Source organism: Amborella trichopoda, chromosome 10 (genome assembly GCF_054954075.1).
Source record: "Amborella trichopoda isolate Santa Cruz 75 chromosome 10, AtrichopodaSantaCruz75HAP2 v2.0, whole genome shotgun sequence".
Taxonomy (NCBI): domain Eukaryota; kingdom Viridiplantae; phylum Streptophyta; class Magnoliopsida; order Amborellales; family Amborellaceae; genus Amborella; species Amborella trichopoda.
The window spans coordinates 28,821,908-28,844,390 of NC_142345.1; the positions used below are offsets into that span (position 1 = coordinate 28,821,908).

At 36.3% G+C, this 22,483-nt stretch overlaps 1 protein-coding gene and 1 long non-coding RNA gene across 2 annotated transcripts; one reads left to right on the forward strand and one right to left on the reverse strand.

The window, feature by feature from the left end:
* Positions 1 to 10,705: 10,705 nt before the first annotated feature.
* On the forward strand, positions 10,706 to 13,736 carry LOC110006865 (uncharacterized). Its single transcript, XR_002280195.2, has 2 exons — positions 10,706 to 11,048; positions 13,355 to 13,736. It is a non-coding gene; the product is annotated as an uncharacterized LOC110006865 (long non-coding RNA).
* Positions 13,737 to 18,945: 5,209 nt separating this feature from the next.
* Positions 18,946 to 21,326, reverse strand: LOC148780123 (uncharacterized). The gene is made up of 2 exons (XM_088848697.1): positions 20,810 to 21,326; positions 18,946 to 20,473 (listed from the first exon to the last, which is right to left on the reverse strand). The coding sequence occupies exon 2, from the start codon at positions 20,316 to 20,318 to the stop codon at positions 19,242 to 19,244; it is 1,077 nt and encodes a 358-aa protein (XP_088704823.1). The 5' UTR covers positions 20,319 to 20,473; positions 20,810 to 21,326; the 3' UTR covers positions 18,946 to 19,241.
* Between the last annotated feature and the right edge of the window lie 1,157 nt (positions 21,327 to 22,483).

Consider the following 22,483-nt stretch of genomic DNA (forward strand, 5'->3'; position numbering starts at 1 on the left):
ATCCTTCAAATGCCTAGATCTAAGCATATTATCAAAATGGATGGCCTATGTTAATTAGTCTAAAAAAATACTTTCTAGGTTGCATTTTAAATTTTTTACTTTTTTGTGATTATTCATTATAATGAAAAAAAGTGCATATTTTAAAATTTGGATCAAACAAATGTTCCTAACATGGTTTTTGAAGATTGTTGCATTATATTAACTTTCAACCGTTGCATGAAATCACTGCCCTATATTTTAATGTAAAAAATTGATTTTTAATTTAAGTCCAGGCCAAGTCCGCATCCCCCATAATTAGGTCCAGGTCTGCATCCCTATAATCAAGTCTAGGTCCAAGTCCATAATATAATTTCTGCTGGAACCAACCCGACCCGTTGCCACTCCTAAAACAAGGAGTTTAGTTTACAAAGATCGCCCCTTTGTTGAAATAACTTGTCGTATTACGTAGCATCCCAACTAGTGGAGCCTAGTATAGATCAAATTTGTAATTTCCATTTTTTATAATCCAAATGGATGATATAAATTACCTTTATTCTTCTTTTTTTAACAGTGCTTTTTTTCTGCTGTATGAATACTAGATCAAACTTACCTGTACAGTTATTTGTTTGGCACATCCCTTGGTGAGAAAATCTTAAGTTTTTGAAGATGCTGACAATATGTTGATGATTATAATTACAAAAAGCCCCACAAGATGTAAAGGAAAGGCCGTCCACATGTTGGGTGCTCTTCATACCTAAATAAAGTGTAAAAATAGAGTCCAAAAATAGATATAGGCATCCCACGAGTCGAGTGCTCAAACACTAATGTTTTGGGCATCGAGACATAGTTTCCAATTGAGATCCAGAATCAATTTAGGAATTAGAAGCTCGCAATCACGCGGCTAGAAGATTCTTATTATTGCAATCAAGGTCCATACAATGTGAATTGCAAGAATAGAAATCCTACCTTATGGCAATCACGTTCCAACCCAAATGGAATCAAAATTCTAACCTCTTTGGCCTCACGCACCAACCCATTTGGAATCGAAATTCAAGCGTGAGCTGGTTAGTGATTTGTACCCTTAAAATCCTATCCACATTCGGGGATATGGGCTTTATATGATTTCTAACTATGCGAGGAGGGTGAAGATGTGAAGTACTTCACTTTTAATGCTCCAGGGCCCAAGTTGTAGCTGGTTTGGACTTTCTTGCAAAAGGCATTACAAGATACTTTGTTAATAACTCTGCACATTTGCATTTGAATGTTGATTCCATGTTACCAAAACTTTGACCATGGGATTCAATGTTCTTGAATTTGGATTCCAAATAAGTCAGATTGGTTTTTCATTAATATTTGAAGCTAGATTCCATGTTGATTAAATCATGGTTTCATGCACCTATGAACCACAATATTTGATGCTGTGGAGTCTGAATTAAAAAAAATAAAAAAATGAAAAACATTTGAGACTGGATTAAAAGAAAAATAAAAAAATAAAAAAGATTGAGATTCTATAAAGGTGGAAGAGAGAGCATGTTGATCGAATTGCAATTTCCTGCGCTTATAAACAACGGTATTTGATGCTATGGAATCTGGATTCCGAAAAAATGAAATCGAGATTCCTAACTTCATAGACACTGGTTCCATGAAGATTCCTTAAAGGAATCACTGAATTGAAATTCTGAAGCAAAATCACCTCCTGGGGTGAGATGTTCTTGTAACTATGATCACATAAAAGAGATATATTTACATTCTAGATAGTCCCGGAAAGATATTAGAGCAAAATTTGTACCCAGAAGAGTAGACAATGGGAAAGGTAAGAAAATGCGAGGATAGTATAAGAGTAAAGATAGAAATGGCATAGAGGTAGAAGGTAAAGAGTACGATGCAAAAGAGAAAAATAAATGAGGGGGGTGGGGAGGGTGGAGATCGAAGGAAGGTAAAGAAGAGGGAAGATAACATAAGAGTAAAAACAGAGATAGTGTTGAGACATGGGATAGACAAACTAAAGAGTAATAGGGTGAGGGAGAAAGAGAGGAAGGTAGACTGTAGGGTGAAGAAAAAGAGAGTAGAGAGTACAACATAGCGGAGAAAAAGAGGAAGAGTAAAAGATGAAAAAAAGAAGATGTAGGAGTTAGAAGGATAGATAAATAATTCAATTGATGTTTGGTGCACCACCTGTAGCAACACCCTATGCAGCCAGGGCATCCACCATTGCATTGGCTTTCCACGAAATATGATGGAAGACAACTTGATGATGCCTACATAGGTGAAATACTTATCAAATATATAAGAGAGTCTCCATGGACATTGACTCCCATTGGCCCACAAGATGACATTCTTTGAGTCCCCCTCAACTATGAGATTTTCTCCCCAATCTAGTTTAAATCTCTTTAAGCCTTCGAGCAGTGCGTTTGCCTCAGCCTAGATTGGGTCACCTGTACTAAGGAAGTTTTAGAAAGAGGAGATGGTGTTTGCCTCTGAGCCGTGGAAAATACCCCTGAATACACAAGTGTCGAGATTACCCTATGAGCAGCCTTCAATGTTATGCTTAATGGTTCCTGTTGGAGGGGTCCACGGGGCTGACTTTGGAATTTTGGGAGATGTATTTGATGATCCTGGACTAATGGGAGGTGAAATCAGGCCTGGAGAAGTGTTTGACACCTTTGAAGTTGTTTCCCAAAAAATGGTGAGATTTCTAGCATATTCAGCGATGGCGACCTCGTTCTGTGTTTTGCTCTAAATATTTTTTAGTTTGACTCTCTCCAAATTGTCCATAGGGTGGCTAGGCCAGAAGCTCTCTGTGGGCATAGACCGGCTTTGGGATAGGGTGGAGAGTAGAAGACTGCGAGAATTTGTTCAATGGATGGTGGGGTCACCACTAGCCATAGTTTCAAAAAGCGTTAGGCAGGGCCTAGGCCGCCTGAGGGGTTCAGGCCACCCAGGTGGGCCTCCAGAACCTGGGCAACCCATTTGAATCCAAATAAGGATTTTGGCATTCTGCAGTTATGTCAATATCAGTTATATGTATTGCAATACATAATTCACATTATACTACATATTATTTAGAACAATCTAGTTTGAGTTTGATTGCTCAATTAAAAAATAATGCAAATTACTAAAGCAATAAAAAAAAATCACTTACTTTGAATTTGATTGCTCAATCTTCAAACTTCCACCTCAAAGATGCTTCTAAATACTCAAAATCTTCTAAAAAACCCCCTAATAACATTGCAAAACATCAAAAAGTAAATATAATACCAATGGGTGATGTTTTGATCAATTTTTGTTAAGTTTGAGTAACCCTTCGATACTAAAAAACTCACCACATTCTAGTTTTTTGGGGGCTCTCTCTCTACATTTGGCTCCAACAAGTTTTAGGTTTCAAATGAACCTAAAACCCGAATTTTTTGCCCTTAAAAAGACAAAAAAAACCCTCACCGAATGGTTTTTTTTTCCCCTGGGCAGCCGCTCAGGGCTAGGCACTCGCCTAGGCAGCTGCCTAGGGATCGACCACCCAGATTGGCGGCCTAGGCCTTGGCGATACACCCAATCCTTCTGGACCGCCTAGGCGCTGGGCGGTGCGCTTTTTGAATCACTGCCCCTAGCCAATTAAACCAAAAAGCTGATGCAAAAATACAATGAAGGAATAGGTGGCTGTGGGTTTTCTGCTTTGATGTTAATTGGACATTTATTTACGTTTTAATTGGTTGCATTCCTTATTGTTACTTGTTTGATTTGTATATAACTGTTCATGGTTGACTTATTGTGTCAATGTGTTTTGGGAAGTTTGTATTGGAGTTGTATCTATTTTCCACGAATCATTTCATCCAACTTGAATGAATCTGGTATTATAAGAATATGATTGTGGAAGTTGCACATCATGATGGGAATACTATATCTGTTTGCATATGTTGAGCGTAGACAACACTAAGTGTCTTAAGGGCTCTGAGTACTCTTGATGCCAAATCTATCTTGGATTCATGCAGAGTCATCATTAATAGAGGTCACTTGGTCCTTCAGTTACGAGGCGTTGGAACACACTATTTAATGCACATGTCAAGTTTCATCTCCTAAACTAGGAAGGCATGTTGGTATTATCGACCTAGTGATTCTGTCAGAAATCCTATAAAAAACCTCATGGGGGAACACCATGAGATGTTCAGGCTCACTGCAATCTTTGTGAGCTTGTGATCATTTCCTTCAATTTCTAATGGTGCATGAGGATGAAAATTTCCTTTTGTTTTCCATGATGTCTCAGGCTATGATGAGTATCTTCTCCTTATTAGCTTGCACCTTGCATCTGCATTTCCCTTATTCTTGACCTCCAAGGAAGAGGAGCTGAGGCTTCCTTATATTAGCTTTCTGTATCTCATCTCTGCACCTATGGTCGAGGATCTTTACAAATACTGTGTTGGTGTGTATTCTGGGATAACTTCATCCCCATTAGGGGTGATACACTAAGGAGTATGCAACTGGAAGTGTGGTGTGACACTCTTGGTTGAGGACTAATCCATTATAATTGGATTCCTCGGTAGCTTTAGGAGTTTGCTTATACTTGAAACTATGTCATCCTTCAACATTGTGGATTTAACAACTTAGATAGATATAGTACCTAAATGCAAGAAAACAAGTATTGTTGAAAATGATTTTGAATCTGAATTATTTTAGGAATAGGAATCGAGGAATTGCGGCCAGCTAGAAGATTCCTGTTTTCATAATCAACATCCATACAAGAGGTATCGAGATACGACGAAAATGATATCAACGTCCCTACATAGATGGAATCAAGATTCCTAGCACTATGGAATCGAGTTTCCGACCTATTTAGAATTGACCAAATAAGGAATCAAGATTCCTTCATTTATGGAATGGAGCTTCCTAGGCATTTTGAATTGAGATTCATACCAATTCGGAATCGAGATTCATAGCAATTTAGATTCTAGTTTCGAGTCATCTGACAATCGATGTGTAACCCCCTTATAATTAAGCATCAAGCAAACACATGGATAGTCTTGATTCTTTGTTCTACTTGGCAATAAGTATTACCAAACCATTTATAACTTGTTACCAAAACAATAGTCTGATACCGACGTAAAAAATTAAATGCAACAAAGTGTTTCACGACCATTTTTTAATCAACTTGGCACACATGTATGTGCACATTATTTTTAAATTTCTCAACTTACAATTTCTCTAATGTATCATTACAATGCACGATAAAGGAAATCAGCCTATAAAGAACATAGGCCACTTGATTTTTATTGGTCATTTTCTATAAAAAAAATATGACATAAAGATGATTGCATCCTATAACTTCAGTTGTCCAAAACAAAGAGAGGTTTTACATATAAAACATCACTTCTCCAAAAAAATAGTAAATAATAAATGAATAAGAAGATGAATGCAAATTCTGGGCGTATTGAGGGATTTGTGCCTCGTGATAATGAGCGTAAAGATGTAGAACATATAAATTTTAATGCTCAAAGGACCAAGTTGTCTTGATCTTTTTTACCTACAAAAGACATTAGAATCATACATGTTAAGTATATCTTAACTCTAAATATTTGCATTTGAAAGTTGATTCAAGTTACAAATAATTCAGCACTGCGTTCATCGAATTACTATTAAGAGCACCTAACCATGAGAACATTGAGAAGCAATGTCCTCCAATTGGGTTCCAAATAACTGAAATCAGAATCCATAATAATGGAGGTGAGTTTGCATTACAACGAATTGTAGATTTGTGCATCTATGAACAATAGTACTTGATTTTGTGGAATCAAGATTCCAAAAAAGCTCGAATTGAGATTCTGTGGAGGTCAAAGCAAGATGCCATGTTGAATGAATCATAGTTCTCTGCACCTATGAATCGAGGTACTTGATGCCATGGATTCTAGATTGAAAAAATCGTGATTCATTACATGTGGAATAGGGAATAAACAAATGTGGAATCAAGATTGAATAAATGTTGGGATTGATATTCGAAAAAGTTGGGATTGAGATTCCATGAACAATGGAATCGAGATTCTGAAAAGGTTTAAAACGAGATTCCTAAATTAATGAATCAGTATTATTGAGTTCCAGGAAACGGGTTTCGTGAAGATTCCTTCTCAGAATTGTCGAATGGGGTTTCTGAATCGGAATTGCAACCTTTGCAGAGAGATTCCAGTAGCCATGAAAGCAACCATAAAATTACTTAAACATGGAATAATATAGTTTTTAGTTAATGGTCATGTAATATAGAAAGAAAACATTAATAATGATTTATTAGAGCCTTGGTTGCAAAGGAAGACAATGATTCCATTGACTAGTATCTCTTATGAAATTAATAGTTGTTTTTAGGCATGGGGCCACCTTAAAAATATATTCGAGTGAAAAAGGTAGAGATTAGAGAAAAGGTTCAAGGGGATGCCCTAAAGAAGCACCTTCCTCAAGGTTTTTATTTTTTTGGTAGGTTGGCTAGGTTCAAATTCGATAACTCAAGTTTGAAATGAGTGCCTTCCAACATGTGTTGCATGGATTCTTCACTCTTAGACTCTGGACCTGCATTGAACATGGTTGGACATAGGTATGGTACGGCATGGGCATACCTGTATTCTTTATTCCAAAAAATTACGAAGAGAGCATTCTCGAGACACATGGAATCAAACGCATCTGGATTCGTTTTTTGGATTGATCGGATTCTTCTCCCAGAATAATCTTGTAAAGATTTTCTTTATTCTAAGTCCTAAATATAGAAAAGAGGTGAGCAGTCTTGAGACACATGGAATCCAATGCATATGGATTCTTTTTTGGATTTGATCGGATTCTTCTCCCAAAGTAATTTTGTAAAGATTTTCTTTATTCTAAGTCCTAAATATAGAGAAGAGGTGCATATCTCCAACATCTGGCTCATAAACCTAATGTCTCATACTTGTGCCATAGTCAAATGCTTGTGAATTCCTCATTATAACTATTGCTGGATTTTTGGATTCATCCTGGGTTCATGTATAAGTACTATATTATTTGATTCTTGTATTTTTTATGTAGCAGTACACCCATGTTGCAATCACTAGCATTTAGACTGAATAAATCTGCTTGTCTTTTTGTTGTGTGTGTGTGGATAACGATCATATAAGTGGACCAAGCTATTGATTAATATAAGCTGGACAACTTAGATTAAATATTTACCAAAAAAAAGTGGGGTTCTGATGGACCCTAAATTTGGCACACATGTAAGTCTCATCTATGCGCTTCAAAAATAAATGGGTGCCCTTGAAAATGTCGGGTAAAATATGTCCTCGTTCTTTGCCCATCTAGATTGTCTCTTCTCCTTCAATCTGGGTCGTCCAACCTCAACTATTCTATAGGTTGGTTGTACATGTGTATGTGTGTATGTGTGTATGTATATGTATGTATATGCATGCATGTATGTATGTATTTAGGGGCGGGATGTGAATACTTGGATACACCTTTGAACTAATTTCTCCAGCATTAGCTGATGGGCAAAAATTCCTAAAAAAAACCCTTTGAGCCCAAATTTTGCGCTCACACTCTCTTGAACCTTGGGGACAAAAAAAAAAAGGTTATGCTGGATTTCCTTAAGAAAGAAATTTAGTGGATGTTGGCTCTCCATTTTAGATCTAGGCCTTTAAGAACTTAAAATTATATATATTTTCTAGAATTATTCATTTGTCGATGATTAGATCTAAAGAAAAAGCTTATGATAGAGTACATCGAGATTTGATTTAGTGGGTGTTGGGAAAGAACGGAGTCTCCAGACACTACATCGACTTGGTGAGAGATGTATGAGGGATTGCTAACTAGTATACGAACAACTAGTGGAGAGATGAGTGAGTTTTTATTGACAATAGGTCTACATCAGGGGTCAGCATTGCGCCCATATTATTGGAATTATGCCCTTTCAAGGCCTTCAATTTCTGACATTTGAATAGCTCTTAACTTTAGTGAGAGTATTAGAGCAACATGACTCTAGGATCTTGGCGTGGGACCAAGAGTCATAGAACCCCGAGTGAGTTATGAGGAGGATTTATATGGGTTGCAACTTACTTCTTTGTCCTCATGATTGTGTGATCGGCCAAGGCGATGTGATTTATATGATTGATGATATAAGCTCAATGACAAAATAGCCTTGTATGGGAAGGTTGGAGTCGATCAAACGACATTGGCCTAAATCTCTGACTCTTAGAACCTTCTTGTAGCATGTGCATAAACAATCACAATGCATGGAAAGGCGCTCTTCCAGGGATACATTGGTGAGAGGTATGCACCTGCCAAGAGAGGAACCCCTGCACCATGTGTGTGCATGTCCTCTAGGTGGTGCACCTAGAATCCACAGTACTTGGGGATTCAGGGTGGTTTGACTTTAATAAATCACATTATGAGCCCCTGATTATACATTGTAAGTGATGAGTTTGTTGGATCACATTGAGAAGGTGGCTTCGGATTCCAGGTTTAGTTGAGTGGAGTGCTCTGATTCCTAATTCAACTCCATAGGATCCTAATTTCCCTTGGAAATGTTTTAAATAGTGTTGAAGCATTTTATTTTGATGAAAAATGATTAAAATGATTTTTTTGGGTTTTGGGATTTTTTTTTAACAAGAAAATGAGCGTTTTGGAATTATTTTTGTAAAATGACAAACAATCCCCCTATAAAACACCCAAATGGCCTATGGGTGTGCACGTGGTGCCACGGGGGTCCCACATCAGCCCCGCGTGGAGGTGATGTGGGGGTGACATCAACCCCCCATGGAGACCCCCTTGTCCTTTGGGTATTTGTTATTTAATGTTAAGGGGCATTTAAATGTGTTATTTTGTGATATTTTGGAAAATCAGAAAATTAATTTGAACACATGTTAAATGTGAAAAGCAAGTGCTTTGTACACATGTGTGAGCCTTCTAGAAGGGACATAGGGTTTGATATTTCAACTTAAACCCTAAAGGTATTTGAAAATTGTGCACTTAACCAACTAGCTTATATTGTGTGACTTGATTAACCCCTCTTGTTCTTAAAAAGCGGAGGGAAGTTTCAAATTTGATTTTTGCTAGAAGTTGTCAAATTACCTCAAGGGTATTGCCCTCTAGCTTGGTTTTAAGTTCAATCATATGAAAAGAGCATGGGTATTTTAATATTAGAGAAACTGGAGTAAATTGTGGTTATTAAAAAAGGATAATGATACTTAAATCCATATCATACATCTTGATGGATGATGGTGAATGGTGGATGGTGGGCTAGGATCAAGCCTATCTTTGTAACCATAAGATGATGACATGGAGGGCCTAGATTCATCTATCTAGAAGCATCTATTTACTTGGTGGCTAGAGGCCTATAAATAACCTCTTAAGCCATGCATTTCATTCACTTGAGTTTAATCCATAGTTACCGGAATCTCTCCATTGACCTCACGTTTCTTGTTCCAAAATCCAATTCCGCATTTCCATTAGGAATATCTACGGAAACCGTTTTCGAAACTAAAGAAACTCGATTCCTTAATTTTAGAATTTCGATTCAACACATCTTTAGAAACCATCTATTGGAACCAAGGAAATTCGATTCCTTATTTTCAGATTCTCGAATCCAACGCATTGTTAAATACTTGAACCCATTAATTGTGGGTAAACATTCCCAAATATATCAAATCTAGATTCCAGCAATGATTAAATCTTGATTCCACGTCAATTGGAGAAGAAATCTTCCATCGAATGCTTCTAATGGTTTCAAGGTTTCATTATTTTACTTGTGCCACCATAGATGGCCTTTACTTTAAATTAAAATATAACTAGTAAATACAACACATACAATTAAAAGTAAAACCATGGCATAGACATAATCTTATTTTGTCTTTATAATAATGAAGTCAACATCACAATTTAGAAAGGGAAAAGTTTATAGAGAGCCGAGGCTCTAAACAGTCAAGTTAGATCCTACCTCAAAAACTTCACTAAAAGAGATTGTTTTGATGATCAAATATCCTCAACTTGATCATCTCGACATCAAGATGCATGGACATGAGAAAAAAAAATGGATTTCAAGTTTTGGAAATAGTGTATTTTGTAATGAATTTTTGGATCATCAATTTTCAAGATTTTGACGTTTTCATTGATATATCGATCTACACTTTTTGAAGCTTTAAACTTTATAAATATAAAGATGAAAATATATTTTTTAAGGCTATCATAAAGATTTCCGGTGTTGAAACCATATTTCTCGACACTATTTGAAGGTAGGCTCTAATTCGATTATTTAGAGCCTAGGCTCTATACAAACTGCACCCATTTAGAAATACTTGTATTTTGTATATAACGGCCATAAGTTCAATAATCAACACAATCACTTTAAAATTTGGGAAGCCTTCGAATAAAAAACATCCAATATAGGTTCTAAAGTTGATGGGGCTCAAGATGTGCTTGTGGCTTTCTTCTCCATAAAAATAAAATCTCGATTTCTGGTAGGGGTCGTCAAACGCCTTCCATGTTCCATATTATTGTAAATCTCGATCTCAAACTGACATGAATCTTTGAGATCCATGTACTTCAAAAACTTGATTCCAAATATGTTAGAATCACGATTCGAAACAACAACATAACTCTATTCCTTATGTGTTAGAAATTCGATTCCTTATATTAATGAATATTAGCGCCTGAAGTTGATTATAAGGGATTGCAAATCTCGATTCTAAAAAAACCTCGATTCCATATGTGGTTGAAATTTAGATCTATCAAGATCGAAACACAATTTTCAAACACTAAGAATATCGTTCCTAGCGATTCCTATGAACAACGATACCTAAGATAGGAATCTTGTAGTCGGCCGCAATTCTGCGATTCCAGCTCCTGGAACGATTCGGGTTTCCGCCAACAACTATGGTTTCAATCTCTCTCTCTCTAAGTGGCACACCACTCTCTCTTCGGTCACACTTTTGTGGCACACCCAAAGCTATTCCTCTCCCTTTCTCTCCTCCATAAGATCAAAAGCGTGTGTTCAATTAAAGTGAGAGAAAGCTCCATTGATGATGAATTCAAGCTTAATCAAAGCCATGGATGATCTAGTTTTCAAGACCATCAATTGAGTAAGATCTTATCATTTGCTATTGATTTTAGCCTTTTCTTCTTGCTTCCTAATTACAGCAACGTTCTATTAGCCATTTGATGATTGATTCATGAATTCTTGATCAAATTTAGTCCATATAGTTGAAGGGATCATCCGTGCATAAATTGATCTAGTTCCATGTCCTTTTCTTTGAGATTTTTGGAGGATAATTGACTGATATTTCTGAGTTTTTCACATCAAAATCAGTCAATTGAATAGCATTTTTCATAGATAAAATTCTTGATTTTATGAGAGGAGACTATAACGTATTTCTATGGCACGGTTTTGTGAACTCTTGAGACTGTTTTGTGATCTAATCTCAAGATTTCTCCCACGAGCTCCACTTATGTTTTTGTTTATCTGATCTCTGCAAATTCTTCCATGTTTCTAGTGTATATCAGTAGATGATTAGCTTCCCACTCTTGACATGATGAATTTGGCTGAATTTTGAGATATGCCATCGGATGTCACTTTATGGCACATAGGCCAAAAGCCGTGAACTGGGCACCCGAGAACTGCGATTGGCTTCCCATGGACATGCTGCATTGCATAATTTATTTGAGCATTTATGCATTGTAATAATGGTGATCATGTTTCCTTGAGTTTTGTGAAGTCATTTGATATATAAATTTGCATTAAAATTGAATGGTGTAGAAGTCTTAAAATCACCTCATACTTGTCTAGTTCGTTGATATCTATGTGTAGTTTTGTTTTATGTTGGTCATGGGACCCTAATTGAGTTGTCTCCTCTTATTTTTTAGTGTATACTCAGTCATTTGTCTACTGTAATCACAGTTATGCTATTGTAATTGAAGGTTGTAAGCTCAGTTGTGGTGTATTGTATAAGAATTTTGAGTTGTGTTCACTTGTATTGTCTTATTGCCTAAGTGCAAGTCTATGTAATTTGGTTTTTTTACACTCATATACCTCTTTGTCTTAGTTATGGACAACTTAACTAGGCACCTAAAAGATGAGGTACCGTGGTACATGTTGTTCGTGGGTGACATAGTTTTGATAGAAGAGACCTTAAATGGCGTCAACACAAAGCTAGAACTTTAGAGGAATGTTCTAGAATCTAAAGGTTTTAAAATTAGCTGGACAAAGACAAATTGTATGGAATGAAAGTTTAGTAATTATAGGAGTAGAGATGAGGAAGTAGTTAATATTAATGGCAAAAAATTACCAAAAAGATTACACTTTCGATATCTTGGTTCGATAATCCAGGAAAATGAAAAGATTGAGAAAGATATTGCACATAGAATTAGAGCTGGATAAACGAAGTGGAGATGTGCAAACGGAGTTTTATGTGATTGCCGCATACCAATGAAGCTGAAGGCAGTTCTATAGGACAGTTGTGAGACCACCTGTGATTTATGAGGTAGCATATTGGCAGTCAAGAAACCACATACCCATACAGTGAGTGTAGCTGAGATGAAGATGTTGAGATGAATGAATGAAATGAGTAGAAGGGACAAAAATTCGAAATATGGATCGTCTTGCAAAAACTTTTGGGTCATGTTGATGGTATGTTTTATGAGTTTTGGCCCATGAATTAATGCTGCAAAAATTAGCTCAAGGGAGCATGTAATCTTTTACTCCACCACCACCCCCTCCCTTACCCCTCTCCCTCCCTCCCTCCCTCTCTTTGGTAATTGGCAAGCTTTGTGAATGCGGACTGAACCCTAATAAAGCTATGTTTAGCTCTTACCTAATTAAATTATTTAGATGGTGGAATATGGTGTGATTGGAGATACTACTATGAACTAGATGTTGGAAATTGTACTGAACCTGAGAAATAAGGATAACTATTATGTTATCCCCGAATCTACTATGAATTAGATGCAAATTGTATGATCTGTTACCCCTGAATCTGTACTATTGCAGTGATAAAAAAAAAGTTTTTTTATGCAATGTTAAAAGGAAATGAGGATAACTATTATGTAGTAGTTAGGGAGATATGTCAAATGTTCTATGCCTTATTATCCATCTGCTATTATAAGAACATTTTGAATCGAATGTTCGAGATGCTGATTGTGAACAATTATGCTACAAAACCGATTTTCTCGTATAATTCAATTTTTTTTGTCTATTAAGATGTTGATCCATGTGTATGGATTGTCTATGACTTTAGAATTTTCATAATGGACAATGCTCTCCTACACATTCTTTGGTGTTTATTGACTGCTGAAAGTGAACATCGACTGCTGAATTGCCTGTGTATGTTATATGGGGCGTTCTAAGTTGTTTATTGACTGCTGAAAATGAACATTGACTGTTGAACTGCAGGTGATTGCAGGCATAAAATATTGGTGAGTCGTCAGAGGAACGATTGAACGAAATCTCAGTTTGGCCTCTTGGCCTATACATAAAATCTGGTTTGCAGCATGAGCTTGGTTGGAAGCATTGATCTGCCCTATTTTCGGGTCACTGTGATGTAGTTATCTATTGTGCCCGTTTTGATTGTGGTGTTTCCAATGTAATATGTTTCTATGCTTTTGTCATTGGCATGGTGATTGGGTTTAGGGAGAAGTGGTGTAACTTATATTGTGCAGAATTTTTGTTTGGTTTTTGAGGGACAGTTGGTGTGTTGGTTGTGTCTGAGAAGGACTCCTTGATGTACATTATAGAGGGAATTTTTTTATGACAGTTTATGGACATTTGGTAGAAATTCTCTTTCCCATTCTTTGTTACTTTTTCATTTTATTTTCTATGGCTCATGAGTGTGGCATCTGCACATATTCACGTTGGCGTAGGATTTGGCTTAATAACTGCATAATGACGGATGTGACGTAATATGCATTTATTTGAGAGTGAAATTTTGTTATTAATTAGCATCATATCATGCCATTATCGATGAGGAAATGAATGCTACTGTTAAAGGACAAGGGTACTCAGGGAATGTTTCTCGGTCCTTTGTAAGCATCAAGGATCCTGTAAATTGCAACTTTAAGCGATGTAGCCCTGTAGGTGACGACTCTATTGACCCCCAGTGTACACTTTTATTTGGAAAGAATGATTTAAGTGATATCTCAGTTTGGCCTCTTGGCCTATGTATTTGGTACAATTTAGTTTCCCCTTTATTTTATTTTTCGCCTTTTGGTCTTTATGCATTTGAAAATGTAGTTATTTTCATTAAATGAAGTATAAATTTTGGCAACAATATAAACAACGATGTTGAAGGTTTTGATTGAGTTCAATGTGTTCCTGGTACTACCTGTCTTCTACGATGTTGAAGGTTGTGCTACTTGATGTTGCATTCATGGAACCCAAAGATTTGGCCCAATTGTTTGGTGGTCAAAACCAGAGCTTGGCTATTTGATAAGCTACTGGTCCGCAGCATAACCCAAAGATTTTGCAAGAGTAATATTGAATAACCCAAAGAATTTGCTATTTGATGAAGCCACGAACATCTCAACTATTACAAGCTCAAGAGTAAATATTGAATAACCCAAAGAATTTGCTAGCTCTGTTACCTCATGTTCGTCTGCAAGTATATTTGCAGATGAAGTTCCTCACGGGCTTCAGTGCTGATGTTTAAATTAGTCATTCTTATGATTATGTATTGGCATCAATTTGGAGATCTGGTGGTGCTAGTGGATTCTCCATGTATCATGAATCATTGATCTTCCATTGTAAGAGATGGGAATTTGTTGTAGTTTGTTAATAAAGAACGATATGCGTTGTTGTTGGTCCGAAGTCGAGGCCAATTGTGTAGGTTTGACAATCAAAGGTTCATCAACCACAATACTAGAAAATTATCAAGGTGCAATTACTTTTCATGCTAATATCATAGAAAAGGCTTTCCCATAACAAAATATTTCTAAAGTTAATATCAACTAGAATAACTGTTTTATGAGTTGCGAAACCAACTCCTTAATCATGTCAAACACTTTTTAACATAAGTGATACAAAAATAAACGTATTCATTATATACAAAAATAGGAATTGTTGCATATGCCATAAGGAATCAACAATTTGTTGTTGAATGAACATTCGGTTCAGGCTTGACCATAAGATGCTCTTGCGATACTTGTGAGTGATTCCTTTATTCTACATTACAATGCCTCAAGTTCACATTGTAATTCATCACTTCCATAATTTCATTGCACCACTAAAAAAAACTATTTGGACACCGATAATACATTCTTCCAGGGTTGGATGGGGAATTTGATCCGCTTAAGTTACATGGTATGTCGTGCCGCAGACAAGTATGACGTGGATATCCTCCAGTATCTGTGGAACCTGATGACATCCTGACTGGTTCAAAGGCCTTGACCAAATTTCACAAAAGATTAAACAAAGGAAATGAATTTCTCATGCAATTGACTTTTTTTCATTAGCACTCAAGTCTCATACAGAAACAAGCATCCCACCTAGAATAAGGAAACGAAATTCTACTGCAAAAATACATCACAAACAAGCATCCCACATAGGACAAGGAAACGAAATTTTCTAAATCTATAAATCCATAACCCACAAACAACGGTCGCATCAATTCAGTATACCATAATAATCCTCTCATTCTCTTCGTTACATGGGAATTTTTCAGACTGTAACAGTTTGTTTATGGTTGTATGAATATATTGTATTTAATGAACTATATGTCGTTAAGGTTTTTTACTTTCATGAGGCCTCATTAGTATTGGAACTAGTTCTTGGATTAAAAACTCTTTCAAGAAAAACTCAGTGTAAACAATCATTACATCCAGAGGGAGTTAACTTTGGGGTGGTCCTATTTGGATTAGGATGGACTTGTAGACCCAAATTAAGAAAATGTTAAGTTTCAAATATGGAAAGGTCCTAGTGTACCTACCTTTCGGCTGCTTTTCACTTTTTTTTATAAGGGAAATGGTTTGATAGGGCTGCAGCCCTATCAAAATAAGGAAATAATTCATCTATCCAGCTTGAATATAAAAGTTGTGAAAAAAAAAAGGAGGATTTCAAGCGCTAAAGACAGTGCAAATTGCAACAAATCATTTAGACCATCCATTTCACCCAAAAAACAAGTGTTCACATATCCACAAGATTTGTGCAATTTTTTGAGTTTCAAATTTTATTGTTGGTATTGGAAATTAATTTTAGAGCCATCATAAACATTTTCAATGTCGAAAGTACTTTCTGAATGACAATATGAGGTTAGGCTTTATTTTGTTTTCATAAAGCCTTGGCCCTCTAGAAACTTTATCTTTTTTATAATGGCTTATGTATAGAGAGAAATATATAAAAAAAGAGAGGGAAACCTTGAGCGCAAAAAGAGAAAATTATACATATAGAGAGGTTTTGTAAGAGATTGAGTTTGCTAAGTACCAACTCGTAATTTTTTTTCATTATTATTAGTTAAAAACTGTCGATCGTCTTTTCTTGTGGATATGGTTACATCTATGACAAATCATGTAAAATCTTAGTGTCTTTTTTGCGTTATTTCTTTCTTGTTTTATTATTATTATTATTTTACTTGTTGCTGCTGGTTGTGGGTTGTATTTTTGCTCACTTTTTATTTACCAAAAATCAACCCGAGTTTCAGAGTTTCTATGCAAAACACTCCATATTCTGCAGGAATACGCACAAAAAGTGAAGAGTAATAACGGAAAAATCAGAAAGTAATGAGAAATAATTAAAAATCGTTTTGTACAATCCACTTTGAATCATAATTGGAAATGATTGAATTGTATGAAAGTATCACATGGATAAGATAACCACTATCAATGTCAGACTACAAGTTAATTTCTTTAGAGATACAAAAGCATGGTTTTGAGTAGCAAAAGGATTAAAGAATACAGTTCTTTATATCCTTAAACTCTAAAAGCTTAATTCGATGCTTCTCAATATACTTCAAAAAATTCATTAAGAAAATTCATGCAATGCTCTTGTTACAGTATGTTTGGACCTCTAAACTCTACCGAACATTACCGCAATATGCATATTTTAAAAGAGTACAAGAAGACAAATGCATGAGCATTGGTGTTGCTAGACATCCTAAGATGCCAAAAACCTTCTTGAGACACCCATGTTCAAATAAACAGTCTGCCACAAAAGCAAAGGCTGTGGAAACAAATGCAGCATCTCTATGGAGCGTTTAGCAAGTCTCCAAGGTGAAGGACCTTTTCCCATGGAGCAACCACATAGCAAGTCAACGGTTTATAACATGCGAACTGAAGAAGCTACACATAATGAAATTGACGCCGAATAGAAGGGCGTGGAATTTCTGATCACATCAAATTTTCTAACAAGCTGAAAGAGCTGGGGTAAAGCAAGCCAGTCCGATGTTCCTGTACAAACACTATTTGCAGTTTGACGGCATGACTCTTTGAATCAAGCAAGCCCTTCCACTACAAGTTAAACCTTGGGGAAGAATAATAACATTTATTAACAGAACTTATATATGCAGCATCTTCAGTTTTCCAGACATGGTCTCTATCTATGTGTCCACCCGATCACATCCCAGTTGATCAGTCGAAACAATCTTGCATGGTCCTTTCAAGTTTACCTCAGATTCCAGTTATTTCTTCCTTCCATGCATATCATGGTTTGCTCACAAGTCCATAATGGCAATGCTGTTCCAGCTTTCATATGAATGTTTGAACCAAATTATAAAGGTATCATGACCATAACAAGCAAACTGGAGAAGAATCATTCCTTCCAAACTTCCTAATGAAGTTAAGCAGAACAAGCAATATAGTCCATTATTTCTTCCTTGCAACAAAAGGTATATATTTTTTAAGGAAATAAATGAGGCTAAAATTGATCGCTTAGAAGTTTATCTTCAGTTGCCAATCAATTCAAATATATCTGAAAATTTGATTAAACCTTTAAAGGAGAAGCTCACATTCCAAGGTCCATAGTGAACTCTGGTTTAACTGGGACCCTATACCAATAATTCTCATAACTCTCTATCAAACCATTCTAATGACCCTGATTTATAGATTAAACTTTACTTGGTTGCAAAAGAAATCCTGATTCTGATGTAAAATGAATTCCAATTTAAATTTAAAAGGACATGCCAATTTTATGCTTGATGGAAATTAAAAATTCCATAATAATGGCAACCACTTTTCCAATCTGCAAACAACAACTTAGGAAAGTCGTAACTTTTCACTCTATGTCACCTAGATGCTTCAGCATTACATTCCCAAATATATTCCTTACAGGGGACTAGTCACTAAAGTTCTGGCAACATTTTTCTCGAACAGATTCCTCATTCAATTCCCAAAAACAGCTTATCATCACAAGACTCTTCTCACCTTTTCCTCCAAGTAGATGACAATCGGACTTATAATTTGAAGTGACAATTTTTAGACATACTAGTCAGACTGATTTTTCCATAAGTAACATTTGATTAGAGCACAGGTTATAGTAGAATTAATCAACCAAGTATGTTCTGGATCTGATCTGATCTGGATTTGTTTCGAAATCCCATATATACTCCGAATCTGGATCCAGGTGCATCCGAACCTGATCCGATCCATTCTCAGCCCTCTCTTTCACTATTCAATTTTTATACTATCTTCTACTGTAGGACAGGTTCTTGGGAACAGGGAGGCTTCTAAGGCCTGGTCTTTCACTATCCCACATACAGTGCAAGAATTTTCTTGAGTGCTGGTATGGAAAAGAGATCCAACAGTAACCCATACAATGCTTTGATCATTTGAGGGTGGAGAGTCAATGAACAGCCAAAAAGGCACTATTGTAACACCAAAATAGGCTTCATAAATATAAGAACAGCACTGCACATGAACTTATAACAAATAAATTGCACAAAGAGAGATTATTCCTTTGCTCCCCATTGCAAAATGGCTGATAATTCATATGTAAAAGCAGAAACAATTCACAAACTAAATACCAGAAAGAAAAAAACAATGGCAAAGTGGAACCAATTCTGTAAACTTAATTACATTTAACAATTTGTCAGCTTAAATAACTTTCAAAAGCTCCATAAACTTAATTACATTCAACAATTTGTCAGCTTAAATAACTATCAAGAGCAATGGAGATTTTTCCCAAAACAATTGATAAATTCATCACTCTATACAATAATTTTCCCCGTAGAAAACCACTAAACTGTGATAAAAAAATTCTGCAGGCAAAACCACTGTAATGTTACCCAAAGAATGCTCTCTAGTCTTCCATACCACGACCCCAAAGTCCTCTTTCTGTGGCTTCCCAAACTCCTGAATTATGCCTCAGAGATCATGAAAAGTCTAGATCTCACATAACCAGCATAAGCAGGCACCACCTCCAACATACTTATAGCAAATTTCAAATCCTCATCTTCAATAGGCATCACCCCATTAAGATCCATAGCCCCCATTCTCTCTTCATTCCTTCTCTCTGCTCCTCCATTCTTTCTTTCTCCTCCCAATTCAACTTGAGAACCCATCAACCTCTTTGAAGAATGATGAGCTTTCAATTTGGCTAGAAGCTTCTTTCTGTCAAAATGTTTCCTCATATGGCCACCTAAAGCCTGACCTGAATTGAACCATTGGTTACACTTAGTGCATATATGGCTCCCTTGCCTTTCTGGCGAGAAATTGTCAGGAATTCTGCTGATTTTTGGTCTTTTATTGACAGATACTTTCAAGAAGGCCACTGAAATCTCAGACCCAATTCCAGAAACTTGAACATCCTCTTGTGATACTTCCTCCTCCTCAGAGTTATTAGCGGCAGAGACTCCAATGAAAAGCTTCCTCTTCTTTGAATCATGGCAGTTTGAAATGATTTCACCTTCTTGGGGTGTGCCAGAATTAGCAGCTGTCTCAATAGCTCTCGCCTCCCTCTTCACCTCTGTCTTCTTCTTCCATTGGCCACGACGGTAAACTAAGAAGCTTTCATGGAGGATTTCACTCTTTTTGGGATCCGGTTCCAGGCTTTCCTTGTCAGTTTCTTGTTTTTCCAAGAAACCCAATTCCTCCAAATTTCCATGAGATTGAGAAAGAATGGGTAAGTGATGCACAGTTTGTTTCATGCTTTTACTTTCGGACCTGGCAGTTTGGTTCTTTCTTGCTCCAGATCCAGTGACCAACCAATTTGAGAGGGGAGAGAGAGGATAATGTTCTTTCGAGCTCTCTTCTGCTATGGTGCTATTGGTATGGTTTGACAAACTTTCCACTGAATTCATCTGTGCGCCATTGCTGGAATATTTGACCTGCAGGTTCCTCTCATTCTTTCTGGCGAGTACAGGCTTTTCCGGTGGCTGAATCCCTCCCCAATCTCTCTTTGGGTGGCACCTCATGTGGCCAAACAGAGCCTTCATCGAGGGAAATTTCTTGGTGCACAGAGCACACACTGGTTCTTGTTGGGTATGCTTTGTTGTTTTCTCTAACGTTGTGCTCTTTCTTTCTCCTCTGCAACCATCCTTTCTCCTCTCGTGCTCATGTTTCAAACCTATCTTATCACTGTCAGTGAAACCTGCAAAAACACAAAACCATGAAACTTCAATTTGAGAAAAACCCATACCATAATACTTTGATTACAAAAGAACCGATATCAAAAAAAGTTGATTCAGAAAGACGCAGACAAGGAAATTATAAGAAAAAATCTTAATTAAAAAAGTACGCAATTCAGAAAGAACTCAGCAGGTAAGAAAAACATTAGGAAAGAACCCACCTAATAAAATATTGATTAAAAATGTACCCAAAATATCTTGAGAAAAGAACCCACATAATAAAATATTGATTAAAAATGTACCCAAAATATCTTGAGAGAAGTAAGCCATATCTGGCTAAAGAACCTGCAAAAATTTACCATAATTGGATGCATGGGCTTTAACGTGAGCTCCGAGAGATTGCTTTGAGCCGAACTTCAGGTTGCAGAGCTTGCAGCTATAATGGCCTAAAACTCCAGCGAGCTGATCAAATTGAGAAGCAACTGATTCGGGGGAACTGAATTCACATTGAGAGTCTGTTTTCTTGCCCACCTTGAGCCTGATCGTTAACCTTGGGGTCGATTGGTTTCCATCAATGGAAACTGGTTTGGCCTCAGAGCCAGAGGAATTTGAAAAATCAGAGATGGAGGGTTCCCTGGAATCAGAGAAGGGAAGATAAGAGAGACCAAGACTTAGAGGGAGAAAGAGGCAGAGGTACGCAATGAACGAGGAGGAGGGGGAGAAGGAAAATGAGAGAGAGGCCTCAACTGTTGGCAAGACTTAAAATGAGAGACAAGCAAAAGAAAGAATTAGAGAGAGAAATAGAAAGAGAAAAAGAAAGAGAGGGAAATGAGAGAGGGGAAACAGAACTGTTTCTTTCTCCGCAACTGTCAGTCAGGGTGACAAGACTTAAAGAAAGAAACAAATAACAGAATTAGGGAGAGAAAGGGCGCTCTAATTGTTTTTCTTCCCCAACTGTCAGGATCGACGGATAGGATCCAATTTCCCATTTCTTTATTTATCTCATTTAAATTTTGAATTTCCTGTCTGACGTTATGTTATTTTTCTACTTTTATACTAGAACATAGTATACATACTGTGCTCCTTTGGGAGCACACTTTACTTTTATACCCTCACTTATATGACTTATTTGGGAGGATTTGTTTTCAATATGAAAATTGGGTAATCACATTATAATCACTAGATGATTAATGTCATTTTTCTTTTTCTGTTTTTTTTTTTTTGAAATTTGAGTTTTCTAACACTTAAATCTCACTCTCTCTAAAAATTGGATGGTTTGCATTCAATTTTAAGTTGTTTTTTTTTTGTTTTTTCAAATGCTTAGATAGTATAATTAGAAAATAATTTTGGGGTCCTAAGATTTATCCTAGGCGGGGTTCTAAATCAGGGAGTAAATACATAGTATGCTCTAGTGGGGTTATATATCAGAGAGTAAATGCATAGTATACCCCCGAGGGAGCAGAAAGCCTTCTGGCTTTATATTATGGATGAGGTTTGTATAAGGTTGTCTGACGCTTCTAAAATTTACTTTGAGATGTTTTGGTTTGGGAAATCTTATAATAGCTTGAAAATCTATTTTTATCTAAAGTTATAAAATTTATAATTTCAAAAATAGTACATATCAATCATATTAATAAATATTTGAAAATTTTGAAAATAGATGGTCCAGATAACTTGGTATAAGATTAATATTTTTGGATTTTGAATTCGTTTTTTTTTTCTTTATTTCCATACATCTCAAGGTCGAGATGATCAATTGGATGGTTCTCAAACATCGGAAAACTATAGGTCCAGATAACTCATTATAAGATTTAATAATTTTTGGATTTGGAATTTCTTGTTTTTATTTATTTCCATATATCTAGATGTCGAGATGATCAATTGGAGGGTTCTCAATCATCGGAAAATTATTATCTGGAGGTTGCCTCCTTATATTATAGAAATAAGGCACACCTCTAAAATTTACTTTGAGATATCGTTTGGGTATCAAAACCTTATAATTGCTTGAAAATCTATTGGGTGTGGTCGGTCAA